We start from the raw sequence: 26,868 nt of genomic DNA on the forward strand, positions 1-26,868 counted from the left end.
TCTCTCATACCGGATGCCTCTAAGCTCCCGCCGTTTGCCAAGAACAACCCCTGGCGGATGGCTCTTCATTCCCCGTTCTCAGACGGAATGTTGACTCTGGAGGGCCTTGGCACTCGTCCTCTAGAGGACTTTGAATTCTTTCCTCCGGGTCTGGCATTTCCATTTCATGGTTATGCCAGACTTACCGAGGAAGCTTTAGTCCGTTTAGACAAGGTCCCCAAAGAGACGGTCATCTTCCCGAAGGAGCAAGCCCAATCTGTTTGGGCCAGATTTTTGAATGACATCGGCTGCACTAACACCATGCTGACGCCTCATAAAAGCTCCTTTACGATGTTCCTAATGGACAAGACCACCTTGACTCCATGCGTCAATAAGGTGGCAGAGCTTGCCTTTCAATATGCTCTGGAGGAGAAGCCCTTGCCTCCCATCCGAGAGGTGGATCCAATCTCCCTCCTTCTTCCCTCAGGTATTGAGTGTTGGGACAACGTCCATACCACCTTTACCTCCGGCAAGCTTGCAGCAGACTGTGCCTCAGTCTTGTTTAGTGAGAAGCTTCCCCGTCTCCCGGAATCTCTCATTAAACAGGAATATGATTCCCGCCTACGTGTGGGCCGTACTCTAAACCTGGCCACATCCACGGAGTCGATAGCCTTGACTTACGATACGGAGAGTATTTTTAAGTCTCTCAACAAGGCTACGTTACAGTCGTTATATTATGATTTGTATGACTTTGCTACTGCTAAACGCAGATGTCGCAAGCATGTTCTAGCTGAGGCGACGATTAGGCATGAACCTAATAAACTCATCCGGTCCTCCTGTTGGGGTTCAAATCTCTTCCCCGAGGATCTCGTAGAGGAAGTCTTGGCGGAGGCCACTAGGGTTAATCAGAGCCTTAAAGCCCGTTGGGGTTTGACCCCTAAACGCAAGTATGACCCCGCAAATTATCAAGCCCGGGGTAGGAAGAAGCTTAGACCATATACCTCCACCCAGTTCAGGCAACAACAGAGTGCTTCATCCAACTTCCGGCTGCCTCTTCCTCCATCTTCTGTTGCCCCTGCGCAGCCCTCCACCTCTCGGGCTCCTTCGGATGACTATGTCACCGTTCTGCTACCTAAGAGCCAGCTTTCTGGTGCCTCCGCCACTTCCCCTGCCTTTAACCAGTCCTACGAGGCTCATACCTCTTCCCAGAGTTATGGTAGAGGTAGAGGCTACCACCGTGGCTCTAACCAGAACAAAGGCAGGGGAAGAGCCTTTCGCAGAGGAAAGAACTTCCGAGGCGGACGTGGAGGCAACTCCTCAAACCAATACTGAGGTGCAGCAGGTAGGGGGGAGGCTCTATGCCTTCCGCAACAAATGGAGGTTCAGTCCCTGGGCGTTCAGTATCATCTCCAAGGGACTAGGGTGGAGTTGGATTCAAGGACCTCCTCCTCCGAACAAATTTCGTCAACATTCCACCCCAGACCTGGTCGAATTTGTCCAGGATCTTTTACAAAAGAATGCCATACAAGAAACGAAACATCTGAAGTTTCAAGGTCGGCTGTTCAGTGTCCCGAAGAAGGATTCAGACAAGAGAAGAGTGATTCTAGATCTATCCCTTCTCAACTTGTCCATTCAATGCGACAAGTTTCGAATGCTTACCGTCTCGCAGGTGCGGACCTTACTTCCCCGTGGGGCCGTCACCACCTCTATCGATCTTACAGACGCCTACTATCACGTCCCGATAGCGAGACACTTCCGTCCGTACCTAGGCTTTCGCTTAGGGGACAAAAGTTACTCCTTCAAGGTGATGCCTTTCGGGCTCAACATTGCCCCAAGGATCTTCACAAAGCTAGCAGAAGTCGCTGTTCAGGAACTCAGGAATCAAGGGATTCAAGTAGTAGCCTATCTGGACGACTGGCTCATTTGGTCAGACACCTCCCAAAATTGCCTAAAAGCCACTCACAAAGTCATCCATTATCTTCAATCTCTAGGCTTCCAGATCAACTTCAAGAAGTCCCGTCTTCTTCCAAAATCGAAGTTCCAATGGCTCGGCCTGCAATGGGATCTTATATCTCATACTCTGTGTCTTCCCAGACCCAAGAGGTTAGAGATTGCAAGGAACACCAAACGTTTTCTCAAAGACAAAGTAAGTTCCAGACGGCTTCAAGAGAAGATTCTGGGGTCCCTTCAGTTTGCCTCAGTGACGGATCTTCTTCTGAAGGCAAAATTGAAAGATATCAATCGTGTCTGGCGTTCGAGGGCGAACCGGAAGCTCCGGGACAGGAAAGTCCGCCTTCCTCCCATTCTACGGGAAAGACTTCTTCCTTGGACAAGAGCAAACAGTCTGTCAAAGTCAGTTCCCCTTCAATTTCCGCCCCCGGAATTAATCATTCACACAGACGCATCCCTATCAGGTTGGGGCGGCTATTCTCAGCTCAAGAAAGTTCAAGGTCTTTGGACTCCCTTGTTCCGCCATTTTCACATCAATGTGCTAGAGGCCATGGCAGTTCTTCTAACCCTGAAACGTCTCGCTCTTCCCAAGAAACAACACCTTCGTCTGGTCCTCGACAGCGAAGTGGTGGTCCGCTGCCTCAACAGAGGCGGGTCAAAGTCAGGGCCTCTGAACCATGTTCTAGTAGCCATATTCTCCCTAGCAGCCTCGAACCGTTGGCATCTTTCAGCTGTCCACCTGGCGGGAGTCCGGAATGTAGTGGCAGACGCCCTGTCCCGGACCTCCCCTCTAGAATCGGAATGGTCACTCGATCTAAAGTCATTTCGGTGGATTCTCTCTCAGGTTCCCGGCCTCCAAGTGGACCTCTTCGCCACGGAATCCAACCACAAATTGAGAGTATATGTGGCTCCCAATCTAGACCCTCAGGCTTACGCCACAGACGCCATGTCACAGAATTGGGACAACTGGGAAAAGATTTATCTCTTTCCCCCGGTGAATCTTTTGCTGAAAGTTCTAGACAAACTGAGATCCTTCAAGGGACAAGTAGCCTTGGTCGCACCCAACTGGCCCAAGAGCAACTGGTATCCTCTCCTGCGGGAGTTGAGACTATACCCTCACCCGATACCCAATCCGGTTCTGTCTCAGATAGTACAAACACGCGTTGTGTACGCTTTCTCAAACATTCAGAGCGCCCTAACTTTATGGACTTTATGAAGTTTGCGGCTATGCATGGTGCCAATATTGATCCTCAAAACACCTTGTTCCTAGAATCAGATAAACGGGATTCCACCATCCGTCAGTATGACTCTGCAGTTAAAAAGTTGGCAAAATTTTTAATAGACTCAGACGTGAACTGTATGAACTTGAACCTTACAGTCACTTTCTTTAGATCTTTATTAGAATCAGGTCTGGCAGCCAATACTATCACCACTATTAAATCGGCTCTGAAAAAGATCTTCCTAGTGGGTTTTAACATAGACTTAACCGACTCTTTGTTAGCTTCAATTCCGAAAGCTTGTGCCAGACTGAAACCGGTTACTCGTCCTACCCCGGTGACCTGGTTCCTTAATGACGTACTCGAATTGGCTTCTGATACCATTAACAGTTCTTGTGATTACATGCCCCTTCTCAGGAAAACACTTTTCCTAGTGAGCTTGGCTTCCGGGGCAAGAATTTCTGAATTGGCAGCCTTGTCGAGAGACCCGGGTCATATTGACTTTCTGCCTTCAGGAGAGGTCCTTCTTTCTCCTAACAAATTCTTTTTGGCTAAGAATGAAGACCCTCAAAACAGATGGACCTCCTGGAAAATTGTTCCCCTCACGCAAGATCCGTCGCTGTGCCCTGTCACTACTCTTAGGTCTTATCTATCCCGGACCTCCTCTAACTCCTCGGGGCCTCTATTCGTTAGAGAACAAGGCGGTACCATTACTATTAAAGGGATCAGGCAACAAATTTTGTATTTTATTAAACAAGCTAACCCTGACTCTTTTCCTCTTGCACATGATATCAGGGCGGTTGCCACCTCGGTGAACTTCTTTCACCACATGAATTTTACAGACCTTTCCAGGTATACAGGGTGGAGATCACCGTCAGTGTTCAAGAAACACTACCTTAAACATTTGGAAGCCCTAAAATTTTCTACAGTAGCCGCAGGGAGCGTAGTTACTCCCCAGTAACTCACAGGTTAATGCCTTGACTCTTTATCTCTCCCTCTTACCTGCCTCATTTATACCCTATTGTATTCGTTGGTCTCGCACCTGAATACTGTTATTATATTTGTAAATTTTTATCTGTATATATTATCACTCACGGCATTATTATACCTACCTTATTGGATTTATGTTAATATTTAAGATACCCTTATAATTGTTTTTTGGTACTCATCTCTGATTAAAGCATCCTGTATTTCTCTTACGCTTATGTTTTTTCCTTTATTTTGCAAGTTTGGTGACATTTTTCTCTTGTATAGATTCACTGGGCGGCACAGGTTCGAGCCCAGAAAAGGGATTTTGACGTAGGAAAAATCTATTTCTGGGCGAAGGACCTGTGCCGCCCAGTGAACCCTCCCAGCTCCTCTCCCTTGGAGTCCCCAAACTTTGGGTGCTAAGGAGTTGGGTTCTGAGCGGATGCATTGTAGTAGTACCGAGTGAGGTTGAACGGCTCTCCTCTATTGGGGTTCTCTGTCGTGGATTAATCTAAATAGTGCGGGACCTCTGGATTATACGCCCAATTTTATACCGACACCATTAGGTGAGCGAGCTAGTTAACCTAGCACTCCTTTACATTTTTTCTCTGGTATATTTAGCAGTAAATTACCTAAGAATAAGTGCTTAAATGGAGCTTATTCACTGGGCGGCACAGGTCCTTCGCCCAGAAATAGATTTTTCCTACGTCAAAATCCCTTTTCTATAGTCTTTGTTACTCATCCGAAGGCCAGACCTTCGATGCATCCAGATAATTGCGTGCTGTTGTAATTATAAATTAATTACTGTTACTCTTATCAAAGTAGTTTAATGAGGCCAGTTATTTTGACCAAGGGCTCATGATATATAACGGAAGATAGTCTTGTCACTCAACAAAAATACTTCTGCTTCTTTTGGTAAAGTATTTTGTTTTTATTAGTGTCGTTGTTACCGTTTGTGCACATTTTCAGGACCTGTATTTTTTTCTTACTATGGATGGTGTTTGTGTACCCAGTGATCTTAAGTCTAGAGAACACTGCCAAACCTGTTGTTTGCTGCTCCAGGCTTTGGTTTCAATTCTAAAAACCTAAAATGGTACAACTTCTGGGTGAAAAGGAACCACCGATTAACTAACTTGACCATATAGACTTCATGTCTGTCGAGGTAAATGCTCTGATCCCTACAGGATGGATGCAAGAGGTCAGGGTTTTCATCGAAGGAGGATGTAAATACGTTTCCTAGGCAACCTGTAATATGTAAGCTGTTGAATAGTAAATAATAACTGTTGAAAATAATGGGACACCAACACCCTATAACCATGTTTCAAGAGCCCATTTGTTCCGACAAGAATACAAACCCTTGTTCTTTACATAGTATGACTTCAGGGAAGCCGGAACACTGTTGTTAATTTCAACGAGATGTCAACAACACCAGTTGATACCAGGGAAGCAGCACTTCTCCTGTCACTCACTACGACTCCACTTTGATTTCAGTAGTCGGTGGGGACAGACCTCTCTTCCTGCTGGCGGGAAACTGGGGCAAGTTCCTTCTATGCTCTTGATCACTGTTCCCAGTATGACACTATAGCATCTCAGGGGTATTTTCCTTGAGTTGGGAACTTGATTAATGCTATGGCGTTCCCTTTAACTCATTACGGTGGCCAAGGATGAAAGCTCATCCTGATCTCCTTGGAGTTAGACATCCATGAAATCTTAGGATCAGTTTCCTCTACGAAGGAAGTCTGTTTCAATCGGTGTCTTTTCACCGACCCTTCAAGGTTTTCTGATGGACACGTGAGCAAAAAGCATCCTAGCAGGTGCTATTGATTCAACATTTTCAGCCTTATTTATTAGAAGCCAGTTGCTTTGCGATCTGATTGCCAGACTTGATAGACCATTTGCGTTGTCCCTCAACCGTAAATTCCCGGTATATTGCGCCCTAGTAACATTACCGGAGGTGGCGTTAGAGGATGTTTCTTGTCCTGCGTTATCCCTCAACCGTAAATTCCCGGTATATTGCACCCTAGTAACATTACCGGAGGTGGCGTTAGAGGATGTTTTTTGACATCCTTTGGACATTCTCAAGGTCTAGGCCTTTTCCCCATTTTGCCTATTAAAGAAGGTTCTCAACAGTGTCAGATTGACTTTCAACCTCAATACGACTCTCGTTGGTCCACTTTGGTTTCAAGTAGTGATACACTGTCCTTCCACTGCCTCTGGTGGCATTTATGAGGGAGTTGCTTCCCCTTCCAAACTGGTTAAGACAACCACGCGACCGGGATCTTCCACAATTTAGTGGAGTCCCTACATTTTCACTCTTGGAGGTTATCCAGCAAAAGTTAAAATGATGTTTGGATAGTTCAGGAGGGCATCCTCCTCAGTTTATCAAGCAAAATGGGCCTTGTTTCTGTTGTTGGTATCGTTGGAAGGGCTGTCTGTTCTTTCGGAGCCTCTATTCTCCTTATACTGTATTCTATTTTACTGTTCTATGAGAGGTAAAACTGCTCAGTGTCAAGAGTGAAAGGCTATAGCTCAGCCTGGAAACAGGTCTTGAGGCTAAAATGGGTTGACCCTTTCCTCTTCAGTAGAACTGTGCATGCACACTCGAAGTTGGAAATGGGTCTGTTTTTTGTCGAAAGGGAGACCTTTGCCCTGCAAGATGCCCATAGTTCTACATCCCGTAGATAAGTCTTCATATGAACCACTGTCCTTGGCGACGGACCATAGCTTATGTTGGAAGTGGTCCTTATTCTCTCTCTATCCTCAACCAGAACAGTTAGTGGGATCTATGGTTTCTCTTGTGACATTGCTTAATCAAGAAGATGGAGACAAAGTTTTTTTTACCTCTTTCATTCCTGACTTTGTGGCTAAAACTCAAAATATGTCGATACCTGGTACCAGGTCACATCTTTTCAGGTTTGGACTCACAAGGAGAGAACCAATCTTTTTTAGCAGTTGTTGTGTGTTCGATGAGGTTGCTAAGGCGCTGCCTCAGATACACACATGGAACTTGTCCCTGTAGGAACATCTTTCTTTTAGTGACCGAATAGTTAAGAAGATGACTATGAAAACAATCTTTGCATAAGCCAGAGAGGTCGCTGACCGTGTTTCAAACCTTCATCTTCCTCACAAAGTGGGACACATCCCAGAGCTCACAATATCAGGGGTTTAAGCATGTCCCTGGCATTCAGAAAGATCCTTTTAAAGGTTAAAGGTGTCTGGTTTCAGTTCCAGTTCCATCAGAATAGATGCTCACCAGAACGTCAGCCGGGCAAGCCCAACCCCCCACTGTGGTGCCCTACCACAGCAGTAGCCTCCCCAGTAAACAGCTTAAACTCACGGCCCAGGGCGGGGATCGATCTCTTGCCACGCGAATGCGAGGCAAACACGTTACCACTGTACTAGCCTCTGGAAGCGTGATACACCTTCACAGCCCACTACCTGCAAAACGTGACACACAGGTTCTTAGATGTGTTCTCTCTAGGCCCTGTGGTAGCTATTCAGGGAATGGTGTTACTACCTTGGCTCCGCTCACAGGACTTAATAGCAGTTGATCGAGGACAAAGGTTAAAGTTTTAGCCTGGGATGATGTAAAAGAATGATAGGCTCTTTCTTTTCTTCATCTTCCCCTTTCTGGGGTAACAGCATCCAACATCTGGTCAACTGGTTACATTGAATACAGGTTGCCCCATGTAGCTTGTAGCTATCATATTTTGTTCCTCAGTTTATACATTTTATACCGTTGTTACGATAATAAGTATTAAGTAAAACTATCAAACTTAGAATCTTCTTTTTCCAGCGTCTTCCTCTTCTGTCCGCATTACCCACTTCCTGCTCTTCTTATCCCTCTTTCAAAGTAAATTAAAGTAAATTACAATTACATTCGCTTACGGGCTGCCAACGCAAGAGTCTGTGTCTTGCATAAGGCAAGGCAATCTTAACAGACAGACATAATGTATTGTATTTTGTACATCATGTTCCATCCTCCTAATGACGAGGGGGAGTGTAGTGAGTCTGGGTGAACCATAGTGTGTCTACTTGAAAACCTTAGCATGTATTTTGCTTGAGACATAGTCACAGATGTGTTCTTACATTCGCTTACCGCTAGGGTATGGGCTGTCGACATAATGGCATTGTCGAACCACTGATTGACGAGGTGTCAGGATTCTCACTACCTACACATTATGCTCGAGTGTAGAAATTATTATTATTTGTACTTGTTTTCCCTTATTGGAAAACAAGATGCTGTAAGCCCAAGGGCTCGTACAGGAACAATAGCCCAATGAGGAAAGAAAATAGATAAACTACAAGAGAAGTAATTAACAATTAGAATAAAATATTTTAAGAATACATACATACATATACCAAGGCACTTCCCCCAATTTTGGGGGGTAGCCAACATCAACAAATGAAACAAAACAAAAAGGGGACCTCTACTCTCTACGTTCCTCCCAGCCTGACAAGGGACTCAACCGAGTTCAGCTGGTACTGCTAGGGTGCCACAGCCCACCTTCCCCCGTTATCCACCACAGATGAAGCTTCATAATGCTGAATCCCCTACTGCTGCTATTTTAAGAACAGTAACAATATAATAAATCTTTCATATATAAACTAAAAAAGCTTAAAATAACAAAAGGAAGAGAAATAAGATAAAGCAGCATACAGTACCTCAGTGTACTTTCAAGCAAGAAATGGTTTGAGATGGGATTTGATAAAAATGGGCAAATATAGTCAAGCAGTTTAGAGCATTAATGGAATAATGTGGATGAGATACTTGTTGAAGAAGTTACATAGTTCAAATAAAAGATGTATAAATTTACGGTGTTTACAACAGAACGTTAATGTATAAGTTAGTGTATAGTTTGAATGTTCAGTAGGCCTGGTCTGTTGGTTGGGACCTGACATCAGTTGATTATGTAAATGTATTGCCTAAGTGTTTGCCAGGTATGAGAGCTGAAGAGTGTGTCTGTTTAAGTGTTTATGTACCAGTAAATCAAAATATCGTCACCCTCATAAACTAACTGCCTAAGTCATTTTCTCCACTTGTTGGGAAATAAAAAAACCTTCTCATTTCCTAATTCTTCATATCATTGTGTTGAGCTTCAATTAACAAATTCTAATTCACAAACTCTTCTGTTAAGAATTTGTGAATTGAAACTCAAGATAATGATATAAACAATTAGGAAATGAGGTTTTTTTTTGATTTTCCAACAAGTGGAGAAAATGACTTAGGCAGTTAGTATATGAGGGTGACGATATCTGAAATTTGGTTGGGACGTGACATCAGTTGATTATGTAAATGTATATCCTAAGTGCTTACCAGGTATAAAATCTGAAGACAGTGTCTGTTTATGCATTAGTAAATCAAAATATATCAGAATTGGTTGAGACCTGACATCTCTTAACCCTTTTACCCCCAAAGGACGTACTGGTACGTTTCACAAAACTCATCCCTTTACCCCCATGGACGTACTGGTACGTCCGTGCAAAAAACTGCTTTTTCAATATTTAACTTAGCCGGTGATTATATAAGCTGCAGCTCTGCTGCTCGACAGAAAACTCTACGTAAAAAATCCGCCAGCGATCGCTATGCAGGTAGGGGGTGTACTTCAACAGCGCCATCTGTCGTGCAGGTACTCAGTACTCATTGAACAAAGAACTCAATTTTCTCTCTGTCGTGCTACCGGCAAGACCTACTAATTCGCTGTTGCTAACTGGATTTGTTTTCACAACTATTTGGTGAAGTACACGTTTCTAGTTTTGAGCTTTCGCTGTGCAGGCTTTCTCTTCAATAAATCCTTGCATTCTTTTTTTGATATCGGATTATTTGTTGATGACTTTCGATAGTTTTTGAATTCCCCTTTGACCAATTCAAAATGGCTGACCCTTCTCAAGTCCCAAAATTCAGGAAGTGTAATGCTAGGGACTGTTCAAGGCGTCTTCCGAAGGCCTCTATCGATCCTCACACCGTTTGTTCCAATTGTCGGGATAAAACCTGTCAATTGGAAGATCGATGTGAGGAATGCGTTGGGCTTTCGGAATTCGATTTTATCGAATTCCAGAAATATACACGTAGGCTAGAGAGAGATAGAGTCAGGAGAAGTTCATCTCGTTCAGTTGATTTTTCCTCTCCTCATGCCCCACAACCTATTCCTTCCCCTGTAGTGGTTGCTCCTAATCCCCCTTCTGGCACTCAGGAACCTTCGATGGCTGATATGATGCGTGCCATCCAAGCTCTGGGTGAGAGAGTTGAGTCCTTGGCTAGTGACCGTAACCAGCTCATGGCGGACGTCAAGGAGCTGAAGTGTAAGAGTGCAGTGGGAAGTGATAAAGTGAGTGATAGTGTTGTGGATAGTGTTGCGCTTGAGGGTTCGTCTGTTCGTGCCTGTCGTCCTCCTAGTCCGGGACCTCTTGCAAGCTCCCAAGTCCAGGGGAGAAGCAATGTCGTACGACCAATGGGTTCGAGAGGCTTTAATCAGCGTACAGACGTTCCCTCCGTGGTTTCGGGCGTATCTACCCAAGATCGCCCCACCCACACAAAGACGAGAGAGCCCATTTATTCCTCGTCTGCGGAAGAGGTTTCTCGTAAGAAACCATGGACCAAGGTCTCACGACCTCTTAAGCGCAAGTCGGTCCCTTCCGCGCAAGTCCAACGGCCCAGTTGTAGCCACTGGGTCAGTTCGGACTCGCTGCAGTCTTCCGATGACTGCTCACCTCCTAAGAGAGGTAAAGCGGTACCGCCTCAGGCAGTTACACCGTCTGTCGCCGCACCTGCTCCTGCAGACCCTAAGTGGTCTTTGCTGCAGACCATGCAGTACCAATTAACGTCTCTGATGCAGGACTTACGTGCGGAGAAGGTTGCTGCTGCACCAACCTCTTGCTTACAACCAACCACGGTTGTGCGTCCTGTGGACGCTGAGGCGACCTTCTTGCGCACTCCAGCTGAGAGAGTCCCGCCACCCATGCGTTCCAGTGTACCCTGCCAGCCGCATGTTGACGTTCAGCGACGCACGGAACCTTCCGTTGACGTTCGCGAGGTACAACAACCGTCAGAGTTGTTTTGTTTTGACGCGGTGCGTCAACCTCCGCAACCCAGTGTGGTTGCCTCTGCTCGCCCACATCAGACTAGACAGTCTGGAGTAGACGCTGTGCGTCCCCGCGCTGCTATGGTTGTTGCCAGCTCACAGACTGGGCAACAGTTCCATGACGTTGCGTCCGGTTCAGTCACGCGTGCACCCGTGCGACCGGACTCAGCTGACCAGCCGATACCTACTCCATTGCCGCTTCCTCCTCAATTCTCGGATGATGGACTCTCTGATGATGACGATGCGGCACACGTTGATGAACCACATTCGGACCTTGACGAGCCCAAGTCCACGCAACCCTCTTTGGACTTTAGAAAAGTTCTTGCTCTGTTCAAAGAGATGTTTCCGGACCAGTTTGTGTCTGTGGCTCCGCGCTCTCCTCCGTCAGAGTTTGCTTTAGGTACGCAGTCATTCTCGCCTGCCTTTACGAGACTCGTCCTCGCACGCTCGTCCAAGAGAGCTTTACGAGTTTTAGGAGATTGGATGCAGTCCAAAAAGAGTCTAGGGAAGACAGCCTTTACGTTTCCCCCTGATAAACTCTCTTCCAGATCGAGCGTCTGGTATGCCACGGGAGAAGTTCTCGGCTTGGGAGTTCCTGCCTCTGCCCAGGGCGACTTCTCAAGTCTTGTAGACTCTCCCCGCAGGCTAGCCATGAGACGCTCTAAGATATGCTGGTCACCTTCGGACCTAGACCATCTGTTGAAAGGAGTATTTAGAGCCTTCGAGGTCTTCAACTTTTTGGACTGGTGTCTGGGAGCTTTGAGCAGGAAGATCTCCCCGACTGAGAAGGAATCTTCCTTGCTCATCATGTCCTGCATGGACAAGGCCATACGTGACGGATCTAGTGAGCTTGCTGCATCGTTTGTATCCGGAGTCCTCAAGAAGCGTGAGAACCTTTGCTCTTTCCTGTCAGCTGGAGTGACACCGTGTCAAAGATCAGAACTTCTGTTTGCTCCTCTCTCTAAGTGCCTTTTTCCAGAGGACTTGATTAAGGAGATTGCTGCTTCTTTGATACAGAAGGACACCCATGACCTGGTTGCGTCCTCTGCACGCAAAGCCACCCCTTTGCCTACCTTGTCAAGACCAAGGATGGACACTCCAGCGTCCAGATTTATTCCGCCCTTTCGTGGCAGAGCCTCCAGCAGAGGAGGTGCTCGTGCTGAAGGGAGACGTGGGAAGAAGAAAGGAACCAAGTCCTTTAAAGGCAGAGTCTGACTGCCACCTTCTTCAGACAGCAGTGGGAGCCAGACTCAAGAACTTCTGGCAGACCTGGGAGAAGAGAGGCGCAGATGCACAATCTGTGAAGTTGCTCAGAGAGGGGTACAAGATCCCGTTTGTACGAAAACCCCCTCTAGCAACGTCTCCCATCGATCTCTCTCCCAGGTACAGAGAGGAAGACAAGAGATGAGCATTGAAACAGGAGGTGTCTCTCTTGCTAGAAAAGGGAGCGGTAGTCAAAGTCCTGGACCATCAAACCCCGGGCTTCTACAACCGTCTCTTCTTAGTGGTAAAGAAGACAGGAGGGTGGAGGCCGGTGCTAGACGTCAGTGCGCTGAATGTCTTTGTCACAAAGCAGACGTTCGCCATGGAGACCACAAAGTCCGTTCTAGCAGCGGTCAGAAGGGAAGACTGGATGGTCTCTTTAGACCTAAGGGACGCATACTTTCACGTCCCCATCCACCCAGACTCCCAACCTTTTCTGAGATTCGTTTACGAAAAGGTTGTCTACCAGTTTCAAGCCCTGTGCTTTGGCCTAAGCACAGCTCCTCTTGTGTTTACGAGGCTGATGAGGAATATAGCCAAATTCCTTCATTTAGCGGACATCAGAGCCTCCCTCTATTTGGACGACTGGCTTCTAAGAGCTTCTTCCAGTCGTCGCTGTCTGAAGGATCTAAAGTGGATTCTAGATCTGACCAAGGAATTGGGTCTCCTGGTCAATATGGAAAAGTCTCAAGTGGTCCCATCCCAAACTATTGTGTATTTAGGGATGGAGATTCACAGTCTAGCTTTTCGGGCTTTTCCGTCGGCCCCCAGAACAAGTCAAGCCCAGTTATGCATCCAGAACATGCTGAAGAAGGAACGATGTTCAGTCAGGCAGTGGATGAGTCTGATAGGGACACTATCATCCCTGGAACAGTTCGTATCGTTAGGAAGACTACACCTCCGTCCTCTTCAATATCACCTAGCTGTTTACTGGAAAAAGGACAAGACGCTAGAAGCGGTCTCGATCCCCATTTCCGAGAAGATGAAGTCTTCCCTGACTTGGTGGAAGGACAGTATCAGCCTCAGAGAGGGTCTGCCCCTGGCTGTTCAGACTCCCAACCACGTTCTCTTCTCGGACGCATCGGACACGGGCTGGGGCGCGACATTAGACGGTCGGGAATGCTCGGGAACTTGGAACTCGAGTCAAAGGACAATGCATATCAACTGCAAGGAGCTACTGGCAGTTCATCTGGCCTTGAAAACCTTCAAGTCTCTCCTTCAAGGCAAAGTGGTGGAGGTGAACTCGGACAACACCACGGCTTTGGCGTACATCTCCAAGCAAGGAGGGACCCACTCTATGACGTTGTACGAGATCGCAAGGGACCTCCTCACCTGGTCAAAAGATCTAAACATTTCTCTAGTAACGAGGTTCATCCAAAGCAAATTGAATGTCATGGCAGATTGCCTCAGTCGGAAGGGACAAATCATTCCAACAGAATGGACCCTACACAAGGATGTGTGCAAGAGACTGTGGGCCACATGGGGCCAGCCTACCATAGATCTCTTCGCAACCTCGATGACCAAGAGGCTCCCAATATATTGCTCACCAATCCCGGACCCAGCAGCAGTTCATATAGATGCCTTTCTCCTAGATTGGTCACATCTAGACCTATATGCATTCCCCCCGTTCAAGATTGTCAACAAGGTACTGCAGAAGTTCGCCTCTCACAAAGGGACAAGGTTGACGTTAGTTGCTCCCCTCTGGCCCGCGAGAGAATGGTTCACCGAGGTACTTCGATGGCTAGTGGACGTTCCCAGAACTCTTCCTCTAAGGGTGGACCTTCTACGTCAGCCACACGTAAAGAAGGTACACCAAGGCCTCCACGCTCTTCGTCTGACTGCCTTCAGACTATCGAAAGACTCTCGAGAGCTAGAGGCTTTTCGAAGGAGGCAGCCAGGGCGATTGCTAGAGCAAGGAGGACATCCACCCTTAGAGTCTACCAATCGAAGTGGGAAGTCTTCCGAAACTGGTGCAAGTCAGTATCAGTATCCTCGACCAGTACCTCTGTAACTCAAATAGCTGACTTCCTTTTATACCTGAGGAAAGAAAGATCTCTTTCAGCTCCGACTATCAAGGGTTACAGAAGCATGTTGGCATCAGTCTTCCGTCACAGAGGCTTAGATCTTTCCAACAACAAAGATCTACAGGACCTCCTTAAGTCTTTTGAGACCACGAAGGAGCGTCGTTTGGCTACACCTGGTTGGAATTTAGACGTGGTACTAAGATTCCTCATGTCAGAAAGGTTCGAACCGCTACAATCAGCCTCCTTTAAAGATCTCACTTTGAAGACTCTTTTCCTGGTTTGCTTAGCCACAGCTAAAAGAGTCAGTGAGATTCACGCCTTCAGCAGGAACATCGGATTTTCATCTGAAACGGCTACATGTTCTTTACAACTTGGTTTTCTAGCCAAAAACGAGCTACCTTCTCGTCCTTGGCCGAAATCGTTCGATATTCCAAGCCTATCAAATATGGTTGGAAATGAACTAGAAAGAGTCTTATGCCCTGTGAGAGCTCTTAAGTTCTATTTAAGACGAACTAAACCTTTACGAGGACAGTCAGAAGCTTTATGGTGTTCTGTTAAGAAACCATCTTTGCCTATGTCAAAGAATGCTTTATCCTATTTTATCAGACTGTTAATACGAGAAGCTCATTCCCATCTGAGTGAGGAAGACCAAGCTTTGCTGAAGGTAAGGACACACGAAGTTAGAGCTGTCGCAACTTCAGTGGCCTTTAAACAAAATAGATCTCTGCGAAGTATAATGGACGCAACCTATTGGAGAAGCAAGTCAGTGTTCGCGTCTTTTTATCTTAAAGATGTCCAGTCTCTTTACGAGAACTGCTACACCCTGGGACCATTCGTAGCAGCGAGTGCAGTAGTGGGTGAGGGCTCAACCACTACATTCCCCTAATTCCATAACCTTTTTAATCTTTCTCTTGAAATGTTTTTATTATTGTTTTTGGGTTGTCCGGAAGGCTAAGAAGCCTTTCGCATCCTGGTTGATTTGGCGGGTGGTCAAATTCTTTTCTTGAGAAGCGCCTAGATTAGAGGTTTTGATGAGGTCCTGTGGTATGGGTTGCAACCCTTCATACTTCAGATCCTAGGGGTCGCTCAGCATCCTAAGAGGATCGCGAGGCTCCGTAAGGAAGACGTACTTAAAAAGGCAGAGTAATTGTTCAAGTCGACTTCCTTACCAGGTACTTATTTATTTTATGTTTGTTATTTTGATAACTTCTAAAATGAAATAAAAAATCCTTAGCTCATAATAATGTAAACATTTATTGCTGGTCTCTACCCACCCCCCTGGGTGTGAATCAGCTTATATAATCACCGGCTAAGTTAAATATTGAAAAATGTTATTTTGATAATAAAATAAATTTTTGAATATACTTACCCGGTGATTATATATTAAAGGACCCTCCCTTCCTCCCCAATAGAGACGCAGTGGACCGAGGAGAAAATTGAGTTCTTTGTTTACAATGAGTACTGAGTACCTGCACGACAGATGGCGCTGTTGAAGTACACCCCCTACCTGCATAGCGATCGCTGGCGGATTTTTTACGTAGAGTTTTCTGTCGAGCAGCAGAGCTGCAGCTTATATAATCACCGGGTAAGTATATTCAAAAATTTATTTTATTATCAAAATAACATTTTTAAATTTTTTTTTGCATATTTTTAATGATTTTTTTGAGAAACGTCAGGCATTTTCCAAGAGAATGAGACCAACCTGACTTCTCTATGACAAAAATTAAGGCTGTTAGAGCAATTTAAAAAAAAATATACTGCAAAATGTGCTTGAAAAAAAAATAACCCCTGGGAGTTAAGGGTTGGAAATTTCCAAATAGCCTGGGGGTAAAAGGGTTAATTATGTAAGTGTATTGCCTAAATGTTTACCAGGTATAAGAGCTGAAAACTGTGTTTATTTATGTTCTGGTTAATCAAAGTATCTGAAATTGAAGTTTAAATTACCATCATTCTCTCACTTTATTTCACTGTTAATTCATGAAAATTCTGCAACTTGGTGACCTACTATATTCTTTTCCTTTTCTAGACCACGCATATTGCACCGAGACTCGGCCATACAACCAAGGCGCCAGACTCACGGCTTTTGAATTGGTATTCGAATCCATACCCTCAACCCTCATATGTGACAGCATGGCAGCATCCCTCATGAAATCTAAAGAAATTGACGCTGTCGTCGTGGGTGCCGACAGAGTGACTCGCAATGGTGACACCGCTAATAAAATTGGTACTTATCAGGCAAGTGATACTAAGGGCCTTAGCTTTTTATAATTTTTACCTCTGCCAACGAAGTTGGAAGGAGGTTATTTTTTATAATCTGTTTGTGTGTTTGTGAACAGCTTCTTGGCCACAATTTTAATCGTAGAGTAATGAAACTTGCAGGGATGAACTGTTATGTAAAAAGCTGGAAACGATTAAATTTTCGAAGGGCAAGGCCGCAGTCAAGCAAAATGTCTAATTCATGCAATAAACCATAAGTCGGACATTGTTGTTACGACTTCAAACTTAATTAATACATGTTAACCCTTTTACCCCTTGGCTATTTTTAAATTTCCAACCCTTAACCCTCAGGGATTATTTTTTTTCAAGCACATTTTGCAGTACGTATATTTTTTTTTAATTGCTCTAACAGCCTTAATTTTTTGTCACAGAGAGGTCAGGTTGGTCTCATTCTCTTGGAAAATGCCTGAAGTTTCTCAAAAAATTATAAAAAATATGCAAAAAAAAATTTAAATAGCAGTTTTTTGCAAAGACGTACCGGTACGTCCATGGTGGTAAAGGGATGAGTTTTGTGAAACGTACCAGTACGTCCTTTTGGGGGTAAAAGGGTTAAGGTCAAAGGTCAAGGTAAAAAAATAAGTCGCCATGGTGGATGGCTGTGCTCTACTTAGTGCCCCTCTAGTTGGCTTATCTGTTCCTTTAGATTAATTATTGGAGAAATGGTAATACAGTACATTATTACAAATCTTTTACTGTAGCGCATGACTAAGCTCCTGTTAACCTTTTTACCCCCAAAGGACGTACTGGTACGTTTCACAAAAGCCATCCCTTTACCCCCATGGACGTACCGGTACGTCCTTGCAAAAAAATGCTATAAAATTTTTTTTTCATATTTTTGATAATATTATGAGAAACTTCAGGCATTTTCCAAGAGAATGAGACCAACCTGACCTCTCTATGACAAAAATTAAGGCTGTTAGAGCAATTTAAAATAGATATACTGTACTGCAAAATGTGCTGGGAAAAAAATAACCCCCTGGGGGTTAAGGGTTGGAAATTTCCAAATAGCCTGGGGGTAAAAGGGTTAAGAAGTGAACAGTGAATAATGAATAGACGCCAAGTACGACAAGGTAGTAGCCAGATGATAGGTAGAATTAATAACTAAAGAAATATTGTTGGATTGCTAAACATCTTCAGTCTATACTGTTATAAAGCTTTAGGAAACTATAATTTATAAGACAAAATACTGTATAATTTAGCCTATTGCTTAAGAACAAGCTATTTAGACCAGCCTTATAAGTCGTAATATTTAGCTCAGTGGTTTGGTTAAGCTATTTTTTGTTAGTATCTAACTGGGCGGATGTAAAGTTTGTTCTTTGTGTATGGTACTTCAATGTCCATTATTATTATTACTTGCTAAGCTACAGCTCTAGTTGGAAAAGCTGGATGCTATAAGCCCAGGGGCTCCAACAGGGAAAATAGCCCAGTGAGGAAAGGAAAAAAGGAAATTAAAATATTCCAAGAGTAACAACATTGAAATAAATATCTTGTATATAAACTATAAAAACTTTAACAAAACAAGAGGAAGAGAAATAAAATAGATTAGTGTGCTCGAGTGTAGCCTCAAGCAACCTTGAAGAGGAGAGAGAGGAGACAACCGCTCTCTAGAGGCCGAAGAGAAAAAGTGACTAGATCACCACTCCCTGAGTATATATACAGTGACTATTATCTTGATTCTATCCCATCAGTCTATAATCCATCATCAGTATCATCGTAAATGTTTACAAGTGGCTTTTCCCTTAATGGGATTAGATATCAAATAAGTCCTTTTAACTTCTCTAGTCTAAGTCTTCACTAATTCCCCTTTTTCCCAGGATATCTTTAGCCTTTGTTTGGGTCTTTATCTTGATACTTCCATATCTTATGACTCATATAGATGAATTTAGTGTCTCTGACCAGTGAAAATCTAATTTATTGGATGAATGGAATTTTGCAAATTTAAGCCAGTTATTGCACTGGAATATTTTTCCCTGTTGGAGCCCTTTTTCCTTGTGGCATCCTGTTTTTCCGTCTAGGATTGTAGCTTGACAATTGATAATGATAATAATATTAATAATTCTATTTACATCCAAAACAGGACTCAAAATAGAGGAAGAAATCAATTAATTTTTATGTCCCATAAACACTGTTTGAATGTGAACGAAATCATATCTTTAAATATGTAAATTTGTTCTCAATTTTAGTGGAATAATTCTACTTCTTGAGTACTTTGTTGTATTAAAAAAAGGGGTTCTATAACTTTTAGAAATATTCTTTTTTTCTAACAGTTAGCGGTAGAGGCAAAGTATCATGAGGTGTAGTGATTATTTTTAATTTTTTGTGGAATGATTCTATTTCTTGATTACTTTGTCGTATTAAAAAAAGAAGTTCTATAACTGTGAAAAATATTCTCTTCTTTTTTAATAGTTTGCGGTAGAGGCAAAGTATCATGAGGTGTAGTGATTTTTCTTAATTTTAGTTAAATAATTCTATTTCTTGATTATTTTGTTTATTAATAAAAGGAGTTCTATAACTGTGGAAAATATTCTTTTCTTTTTTAACAGTTAGCGGTAGTGGCAAAGTATCATGAGGTGTAGTGATTTTTCTTAATTTTAGTTAAATAATTCTATTTCTTGATTATTTTGTTTATTAATAAAAGGAGTTCCATAACTATGAAAAATATTCTCTTCTTTTTTTAACAGTTTGCGGTAGAGGCAAAGTATCATGATGTGTAGTGATTTTTCTTAATTTTAGTTAAATAATTCTATTTCTTGATTATTTTGTTTATTAATAAAAGGAGTTCTATAACTGTGAAAAATATTCTTTTCTTTTTTAACAGTTAGCGGTAGTGGCAAAGTATCATGAGGTGTAGTGATTTTTCTTAATTTTAGTTAAATAATTCTATTTCTTGATTATTTTGTTTATTAATAAAAGGAGTTCTATAACTGTGAAAAATATTCTTTTCTTTTTTAACAGTTAGCGGTAGTGGCAAAGTATCATGAGGTGTAGTGATTTTTCTTAATTTTAGTTAAATAATTCTATTTCTTGATTATTTTGTTTATTAATAAAAGGAGTTCTATAACTGTGAAAAATATTCTTTTTTAACAGTTAGCGGTAGTGGCAAAGTATCATGAGGTGTAGTGATTTTTCTTAATTTTAGTTAAATAATTCTATTTCTTGATTATTTTGTTTATTAATAAAAGGAGTTCCATAACTATGAAAAATATTCTCTTCTTTTTTTAACAGTTTGCGGTAGAGGCAAAGTATCATGAGGTGTAGTGATTTTTCTTAATTTTAGTTAAATAATTCTATTTCTTGATTATTTTGTTTATTAAAAAAAAGGTTCTATAACTGTGAAAAAAATTCTTTTCTTTTTTAACAGTTAGCGGTAGTGGCAAAGTATCATGAGGTGCCGTTCTACGTCTGTGCTCCCATAACATCCATAGACACAAGCTTATTGAGTGGCGAGAGCATTCCAATTGAAGAGAGGCCACACAAGGAAATGACAGAGGTGGCTGGTGTGAGGATCGCAGCTCCTGGTAAGGTTATTCGTGGCCGTTTATTTTTCGTTTTAATTATTAAATTACTGAAGGTCCTCGGCTTGCAAGCATTCGACTTGCAAGAATTCTGATATACAAACAAAAATATATTTGACATATCTATTTTGATGTTACTCTTTTTAAAATATTTTAGTGTTAATTTTTTCTCGTGTCGTTTATTTATTTCCATATTTCCTTTCCTCACTGGGCTATTTTTCCCTGTTGTAGCCCTTTGGCTTACAGCATCTTGCTTTTCCAACTAGGGTAGTTTAGCTAATAATGATGATGATAATAATAATAACAACAAAGATAAGATAAAGAAATACTATAATAAAAAATAGTGTATTGTTAAATACAGAAAACAAAATGACATTTGTAATAACCTGAAATCTATTTCATATGAAACCCGACTGTTTGTTGACTTTAACAGCTGGAAATCATGGGCATGGGATTCTGGTTAGGCCTTCCTTAGGTCAAAATTTAACTTACTAACAATTTGACCCACTAATAATTTTTTGGAACCAATTAAGTTTGTAAGTTGAGGACCTGTATGTCTAATACAAAACATTCTTTATAGGGGTTTCTTTCATTATTTGTATTATGATTTGCTTATGTTTATTTCATCAGTGTTCCTTGAAAAAAGACCATTTTACTATTTCTATGACCCTCTCCTGATGTTCGTATTGTTTCTCTCTTGAAGCTCGGTTATATTGACCCATAAAACTAAGAAATTCCCATTTTGTTTCCTTCCTACTGACTTTGGCCTTTAGTAAAGTAATCAGACAGTCGAGAGGGTAATGAAAATAAATGATTGACAAGGGCAAGCCATACTGCTACTGATTGGCTTGGGAAGCCATAATGCTTTCCATGTCAATCTGTGTTGCTCTCAGGTTGATGATAGGTCCCATATTCTAGATTGTTCAGGTTTATTTTTTTTAGCAACTACTACATTGATTGTTCAAGAGAATTGTTCTGGGTACTCCGGATAGCAAGGTTGGTAGCGTCGCGGATTTCTATTACAGAGGTCCCGAGTTCGGTCCCCGCCAGGGACGCGAATACCGTGAGACCTTCTACCGGGGGGTACTCCCAGGGTGGCTCCTGGTGGGGAGGTTAGAGGGGACTAGTGATAGTCCCTGCTGGCTAATGGTTGCCCGAGGAGAACGATGTAAATCGTCTCAGTGGAGACCTAAAACCCGCAACTTTAACTTTAATCATTATCTGTATTTTCTTTGTCTTGTTTTAGGGATAATATTGGGATTTAGGTAACTGTTGTAAGGATTACAGAGGCCTTACGGTTACTCTTCTGTTCCTCCTGTGGAAAAGTATGTGTCTGGTTACAGCCCATATTAAAAGTTCAAAGCATAAAAGGAAATGTTTTTATAGTTCAGATGGTTATAGAAGGGCTATTGAGGACCATGACACATCAGCACTGAACTCAGTATAGGATAACCCTTTTACCCCCAGGCTATTTGGAAATTTCCAACCCTTAACCCCCAAGGGGTTATTTTTTTCCCAGCACATTTTGCAGTATATTTTTTTTTTAAATTGCTCTAAAAGCCTTAATTTTTGTCATAGAGAGGTCAGGTTGGTCTCATTCTCTTGGAAAATGCCTGAATTTTCTCAAAAAATTATCAAAAATATGAAAAAAAATTTTTTTATAGCATTTCTTTTGCAAGGACGTACCGGTACGTCCATGGGGGTAAAGGGATGGCTTTTGTGAAACGTACCAGTACGTCCGTTGGGGGTAAAAGGGTTAATGAGGATAGTTTTGAATTAATGATGAGCTTCAAAAGCTTTTAACTTCTTTAGCATCTGTGAAATCTAAGAAGGCCAGCAAGCTAAGATTGAAGACAGTAGTTCTGATCTAACCTGCCCCACTTTGAACCCTAACCTCACCTCACCTCACCTCTCAAGTTGGATCTAGAGGCTCTAATAATCCAATCGATAAGACCTCTGATGCGTCACTGTGCATTGCAGATTTGAGATCCTCTTATAGAACGTCCAGTTCTTTATTTACTTTAGACCTTTCTGCTGTGAAACCCTTGCCTTCCCACAATCGTAGCAGGTTTTTCAGACAACTAGGTTACAAGGCAAAAGTCAAAGTAAGCAATTTAACCCTTTTACCCCCAGGCTGTTTGGAACTTTCCAACCCTTAACCCCCAGGGGTTATTTTTTTCTAAGCACATTTTGCAGTATATTTTTTTCAAATTGCTCTAACAGCCTTAATTTTTGTCTTAGAGAGGTCAGGTTGGTCTTATTTTCTTGGAAAATGCCTGAAGTTTCTCAAAAAATTATCATAAATATGCAAAAAAATCTGTAAATGGCAGTTTTTTGCAGGGACGTACCGGTACGTCCATGGGGGTAAAGGGATGTGTTTTGTGAAACGTACCAGTACGTACTTTGGGGGTAAAAGGGTTAAGATAACCTTGTGGTGTGGCATGTCGTATGAATCCCAGAAAAAAATGTGTTAAAGATTTTGTAAAAACTGATTGGTTACATCACATTTTGGATGGTAATGTGCATTAGGTGCTTGTAAACTTGGCCACTATCTCATCGCTGGTTAGCTCATCTTAAATGAGACCTTTGGATAACAAATGTGCTGCAGTTCGCATATAAAGTAAACCATGTAAATAAAGGGGATGATCTTAAGCACAGGAAGATGAAAACAGAGGAAGAGCCTGACTCTAAAAATGTATCGCTTTTTCAACCATTATGGAAAATTATTTTTGAAAGGTAAACAAAAAGGTTGGTGAAGGTGACTTTGATGCTGCTTATTCTTTAAAGTGTGGTCTAGTTCATGCCACGCTCACAAAATCGATCCTGAGCTTAATAACAACTCATGCTGCATAATAACTGGCACCTTAACCCTTTTACCCCCAAAGGACGTACTGGTACGTTTCACAAAACTCATCCCTTTACCCCCATGGACGTACCGGTACGTCCTTGCAAAAAAATGGTATTTACATTTTGTTTGCATATTTTTGATAATTTTTTGAGAAACTTCAGGCATTTTCCAAGAGAATGAGACCAACCTGACCTCTCTGTGACGAAAATTAAGGCTGTTAGAACAATTTAAAAAAATATACTGCAAAATGTGATTGAAATGAAATAACCCCTGGGGATTAAGGGTTGGAAAATTCCAAATAGCCTGGTGGTAAAAGGGTTAAAATCAGCATCTCCGCCAGCACTCTCCAGATTGGTGGGTATCGCACCACCATATATCCGCAGGGGCACTCGTAGAAAGACGGATATATTTTCAAAAACATTGTATGAGACATTCCCTTTTTGGTCACAGTGACATAGTAAGAAGACAGAAGTCCAGGAAAAGCTTCATGACCTTTGATAGTTTAGATCTTGATCAGTTGATAAACTAGACTTGGAAAATGGAAAGAATGGGATCATTGTCCACCAAATGATGCCATCCAAAGCCCAAATGAGCAACCTCCAAGTGGAACAGACCTTCACAGGAAAGATTCTTCTTCTTCTTCTTCCCAGCTGGTTCCCATTTTTATATGGGGTCGCCGTTGCGGATGAGCCGTTTCCATCTTTTTCTATTCTGCGCTTCTGCCTCATCAATCCCCTTCTCCTGTAAGTCTCCTCTCACACAGTCCCTCCATCTCTTTCTTGGTCTCCCTCTTCTTCTTCTTCCCTGAACCTCCATCTCCATAGTATGTCTCCCAACGTGGTCCTCATCTCTCCTCATCAGGTGTCCATACCATCTCAGCCTCCCTTCCTGCACTTTCTTTGATATTTCCACCACCTTTGTCGACCCCCTTATGTAGTCATTTTTTATCTGATCCTTTCCCAGGAAAGACTGGGAAACATTAAACACGGCAAGAACTAGAGTACGCATGATTTAGAGGAACACCTACAAGTGGGGACTCTCGCTCACCAGTGAGTGCCATTGTGGCTATCCAATGCAAAGGATGTATTACGTCCTTTGTGAATGTGAACTGGTACCCACCCTACAGATCAAGACCTACTATAGTCAATTCTTTTTACTGAGGCAGATTTGCACCGACTCTCAGGGGTGCCCTTTTCGCTCGGAAAAGTTTCCTGATCGCTGATTGGTTGGACGCGATAATGCTAACCAATCAGATTGCAGGAAACTTTTCCGAGCTAAAGGGGCACCGCTGCGAGTCGGTGCAAATGCTCCTCATGAAAAGAAATTGAGTATAGATGCTAACAAAGCTGTCAAACAATTGATTTAGTACTGGGGCAATAAGATATAATGGTAATTTTGGGTTAAAATTATTTTTCAATTTCTTGTGTATAGAAATTCACATTTTAGTTATAGGGTGTTGGAATATATATAAATAGGTAATTAGAGTGAGGTAAAATTTAGGGAAACAGTATGTGAGTTTTGTATTCCAAAATTTAACTTGAGATGGATAGTTACCAAAATATATAATATTACAAGTTAATCTAGATTGTTAGTTAATTTTATCATTTGAAGGCTATAAATCTTTCTTTAACTGGTGATCCACCACTATCAGTGTGATAGTTGGCAGTATGAACATCTTGGAAGGTTCATAGAAATAAATTGAATATCTTCTTTGTCTGCATCTTTTCCCACTTCTATGTGGGGTCGATGTTTCTGGCCAGCTTTCTCCATCTACCTCTGTCCCACACTTCATCACCGGTTAATCCCATTGATCGAAGGTCATCCTTGATACAGTCCATCCACCTTCGCTTTGGTCTCCCTCTCCTTCTCGTTCCCTGTACCTCCATTTCCATCACTCTCCTCCCAATATACTGTTCATCTCTTCCCATGTCATGACCATACCACCTCAGTCTACTTTCTTTGATCTTATCTGATAGTTTTCTAACTCCTGTGGTACCCCCTAATTACCTCCTTCTGTATCTTATCTCTTCTTATCACCCCACACATCCATCTCAACATTCTCATTCTGCCACATCCAGTTTCTTCTCTTCTGTCTTCTTTATTGCCCACGTCTCCGCTCCATACATCATTGACGTCACAGGTCAGAGTGGGGAGAAGGATGGGGATGTATATGAGCATCAAGTGAGAATAGAAATGAATGGAATTTCTATAATAGAATTTGTTATTTCTATTCTCAGTCGATGTTCATTTACATGCCCATCCTTCTCCCCACTCTGACCTGTGACGTCAAGAGGATAGGGAATAGTTTCATCTATGGGTTGAATTCCATTAACTGCTAGATTTTCTCTTCACTATCATAAAGACCTAAGTCTATTGAAAGGAAGGAAGACAGGGATTTTTTAGTTGTAGGGGTAAACGTAGATACAAGCAAACTCAGGCGAGTGTAGAAATAACAAAATTTATTATCAGAATTCCATTTTTCTCAATTTTATCTTAAGGCTGGTTTTCGTGGTTGAGCAGTTCGTCGAACGTGGTTCGACAGACAAGTGTTTGAGGTGATGTTTGAACATATGAAAGGGGTATTTTGTCGGTGAACCCGTTCGTGGAATGGTTCAAAGAAAATCTGTTAACACCTGATAACATCTGAAGGACTTTGCTTAACAGGAGGAGCACTACCCACATCAACATCATGCTGGAGAAGATTTATTTCAGGATTCTCCAGGTAGAACTAATCTTCTCCAGCATGATGTTGATGTGGGTAGTGCTCCTCCTGTTAAGCAAAGTCCTTATCGGCTGAATCCCGTGAAAAGGGATCTAGTCAGTAAGGAGATTGAGTATATGTTTGAGCACGACCTCATTCAGCCTTCTGTTAGTCCCTGGAGTTCTCCGGACTTTTGTGGGCGGGGCTTCATTGTCCCTATGCATTTGTGGCCAACTCCACCTCTTCAAACCGTTTAGCAAGCAGGTTCTAAAACTAGGTTCGATGAACCGTTCGACCGTGTTAAACCCCGCTTTATATTATCCTTTTTCTTTAAGGACATTTGCATAAAAGGGATTTTCATTTCAGGCATCTCTTGTTGGAATCCAGCTTTTGATGTTACCCCAGCTGCTCTGGTTACTGGCGGAATTGTGACCGAGTTGGGTGTGTTCAAGCCGTCCGAAATGTACGAGAAGATTAAATCGCAAGCTTCCTAGATTGATCATGTCAGCCAATTTTGAGAGTCCATTGAAAATTGTGTAATGTAATTGAATATTTTTACAGTTTTACATAAATTTTGGATATTTGGTTTTATTGTATTTGTATCCTTTATCAATTTCAAGTGATATACTAATAGTATCTTCTTAGTCTGTTTTGCAATATGTATTTAGATTATCCCTTTAGATATCAATAATTTAGGTCATTTGTAGGTATAGAAGATCGTCAACTTACTAACTTAATTGGTTTTAACCCTTTTACCCCCAATATACTGTTCATCTCTTCTCATGACATGACCATACCACCTCAGTCTACTTTCTTTGATCTTATCTGATAGTTTTCTAACTCCTGAGGTACCCCTAATTACTTCCTTCCGTATCTTATCTCTTCTTGTCACCCCACACATCCATCTCAACATTCTCATCTCTGCCACATCCAGTTTCTTCTGGTACGTTTCACAAAACTCATCCCTTTACCCCCATGGACGTACCGGTACGTCCTTGCAAAAAAATGCTATTTAAAATTTTATTTTCATATTTTTGTCAATT

General features: G+C 42.3%; 1 protein-coding gene across 1 annotated transcript in view; it reads left to right on the forward strand.

Annotated features, from left to right (window-relative positions):
* The window catches only part of LOC137635004 (methylthioribose-1-phosphate isomerase), a 41,858-nt gene extending 15,447 nt beyond the window's left edge, over nucleotides 1-26,411 (forward strand). The window contains exons 4-6 of the mRNA XM_068367608.1: nucleotides 16,511-16,719; nucleotides 20,123-20,279; nucleotides 26,192-26,411. Of these exons, the coding sequence (XP_068223709.1) occupies nucleotides 16,511-16,719; nucleotides 20,123-20,279; nucleotides 26,192-26,319 (494 nt within the window). The 3' untranslated portion in view covers nucleotides 26,320-26,411. The remainder of the gene's footprint in view (nucleotides 1-16,510; nucleotides 16,720-20,122; nucleotides 20,280-26,191) is intronic.
* Nucleotides 26,412-26,868: the final 457 nt, after the last annotated feature.

This window comes from Palaemon carinicauda, chromosome 45, assembly GCF_036898095.1.
Source record: "Palaemon carinicauda isolate YSFRI2023 chromosome 45, ASM3689809v2, whole genome shotgun sequence".
Lineage (NCBI taxonomy): Eukaryota > Metazoa > Arthropoda > Malacostraca > Decapoda > Palaemonidae > Palaemon > Palaemon carinicauda.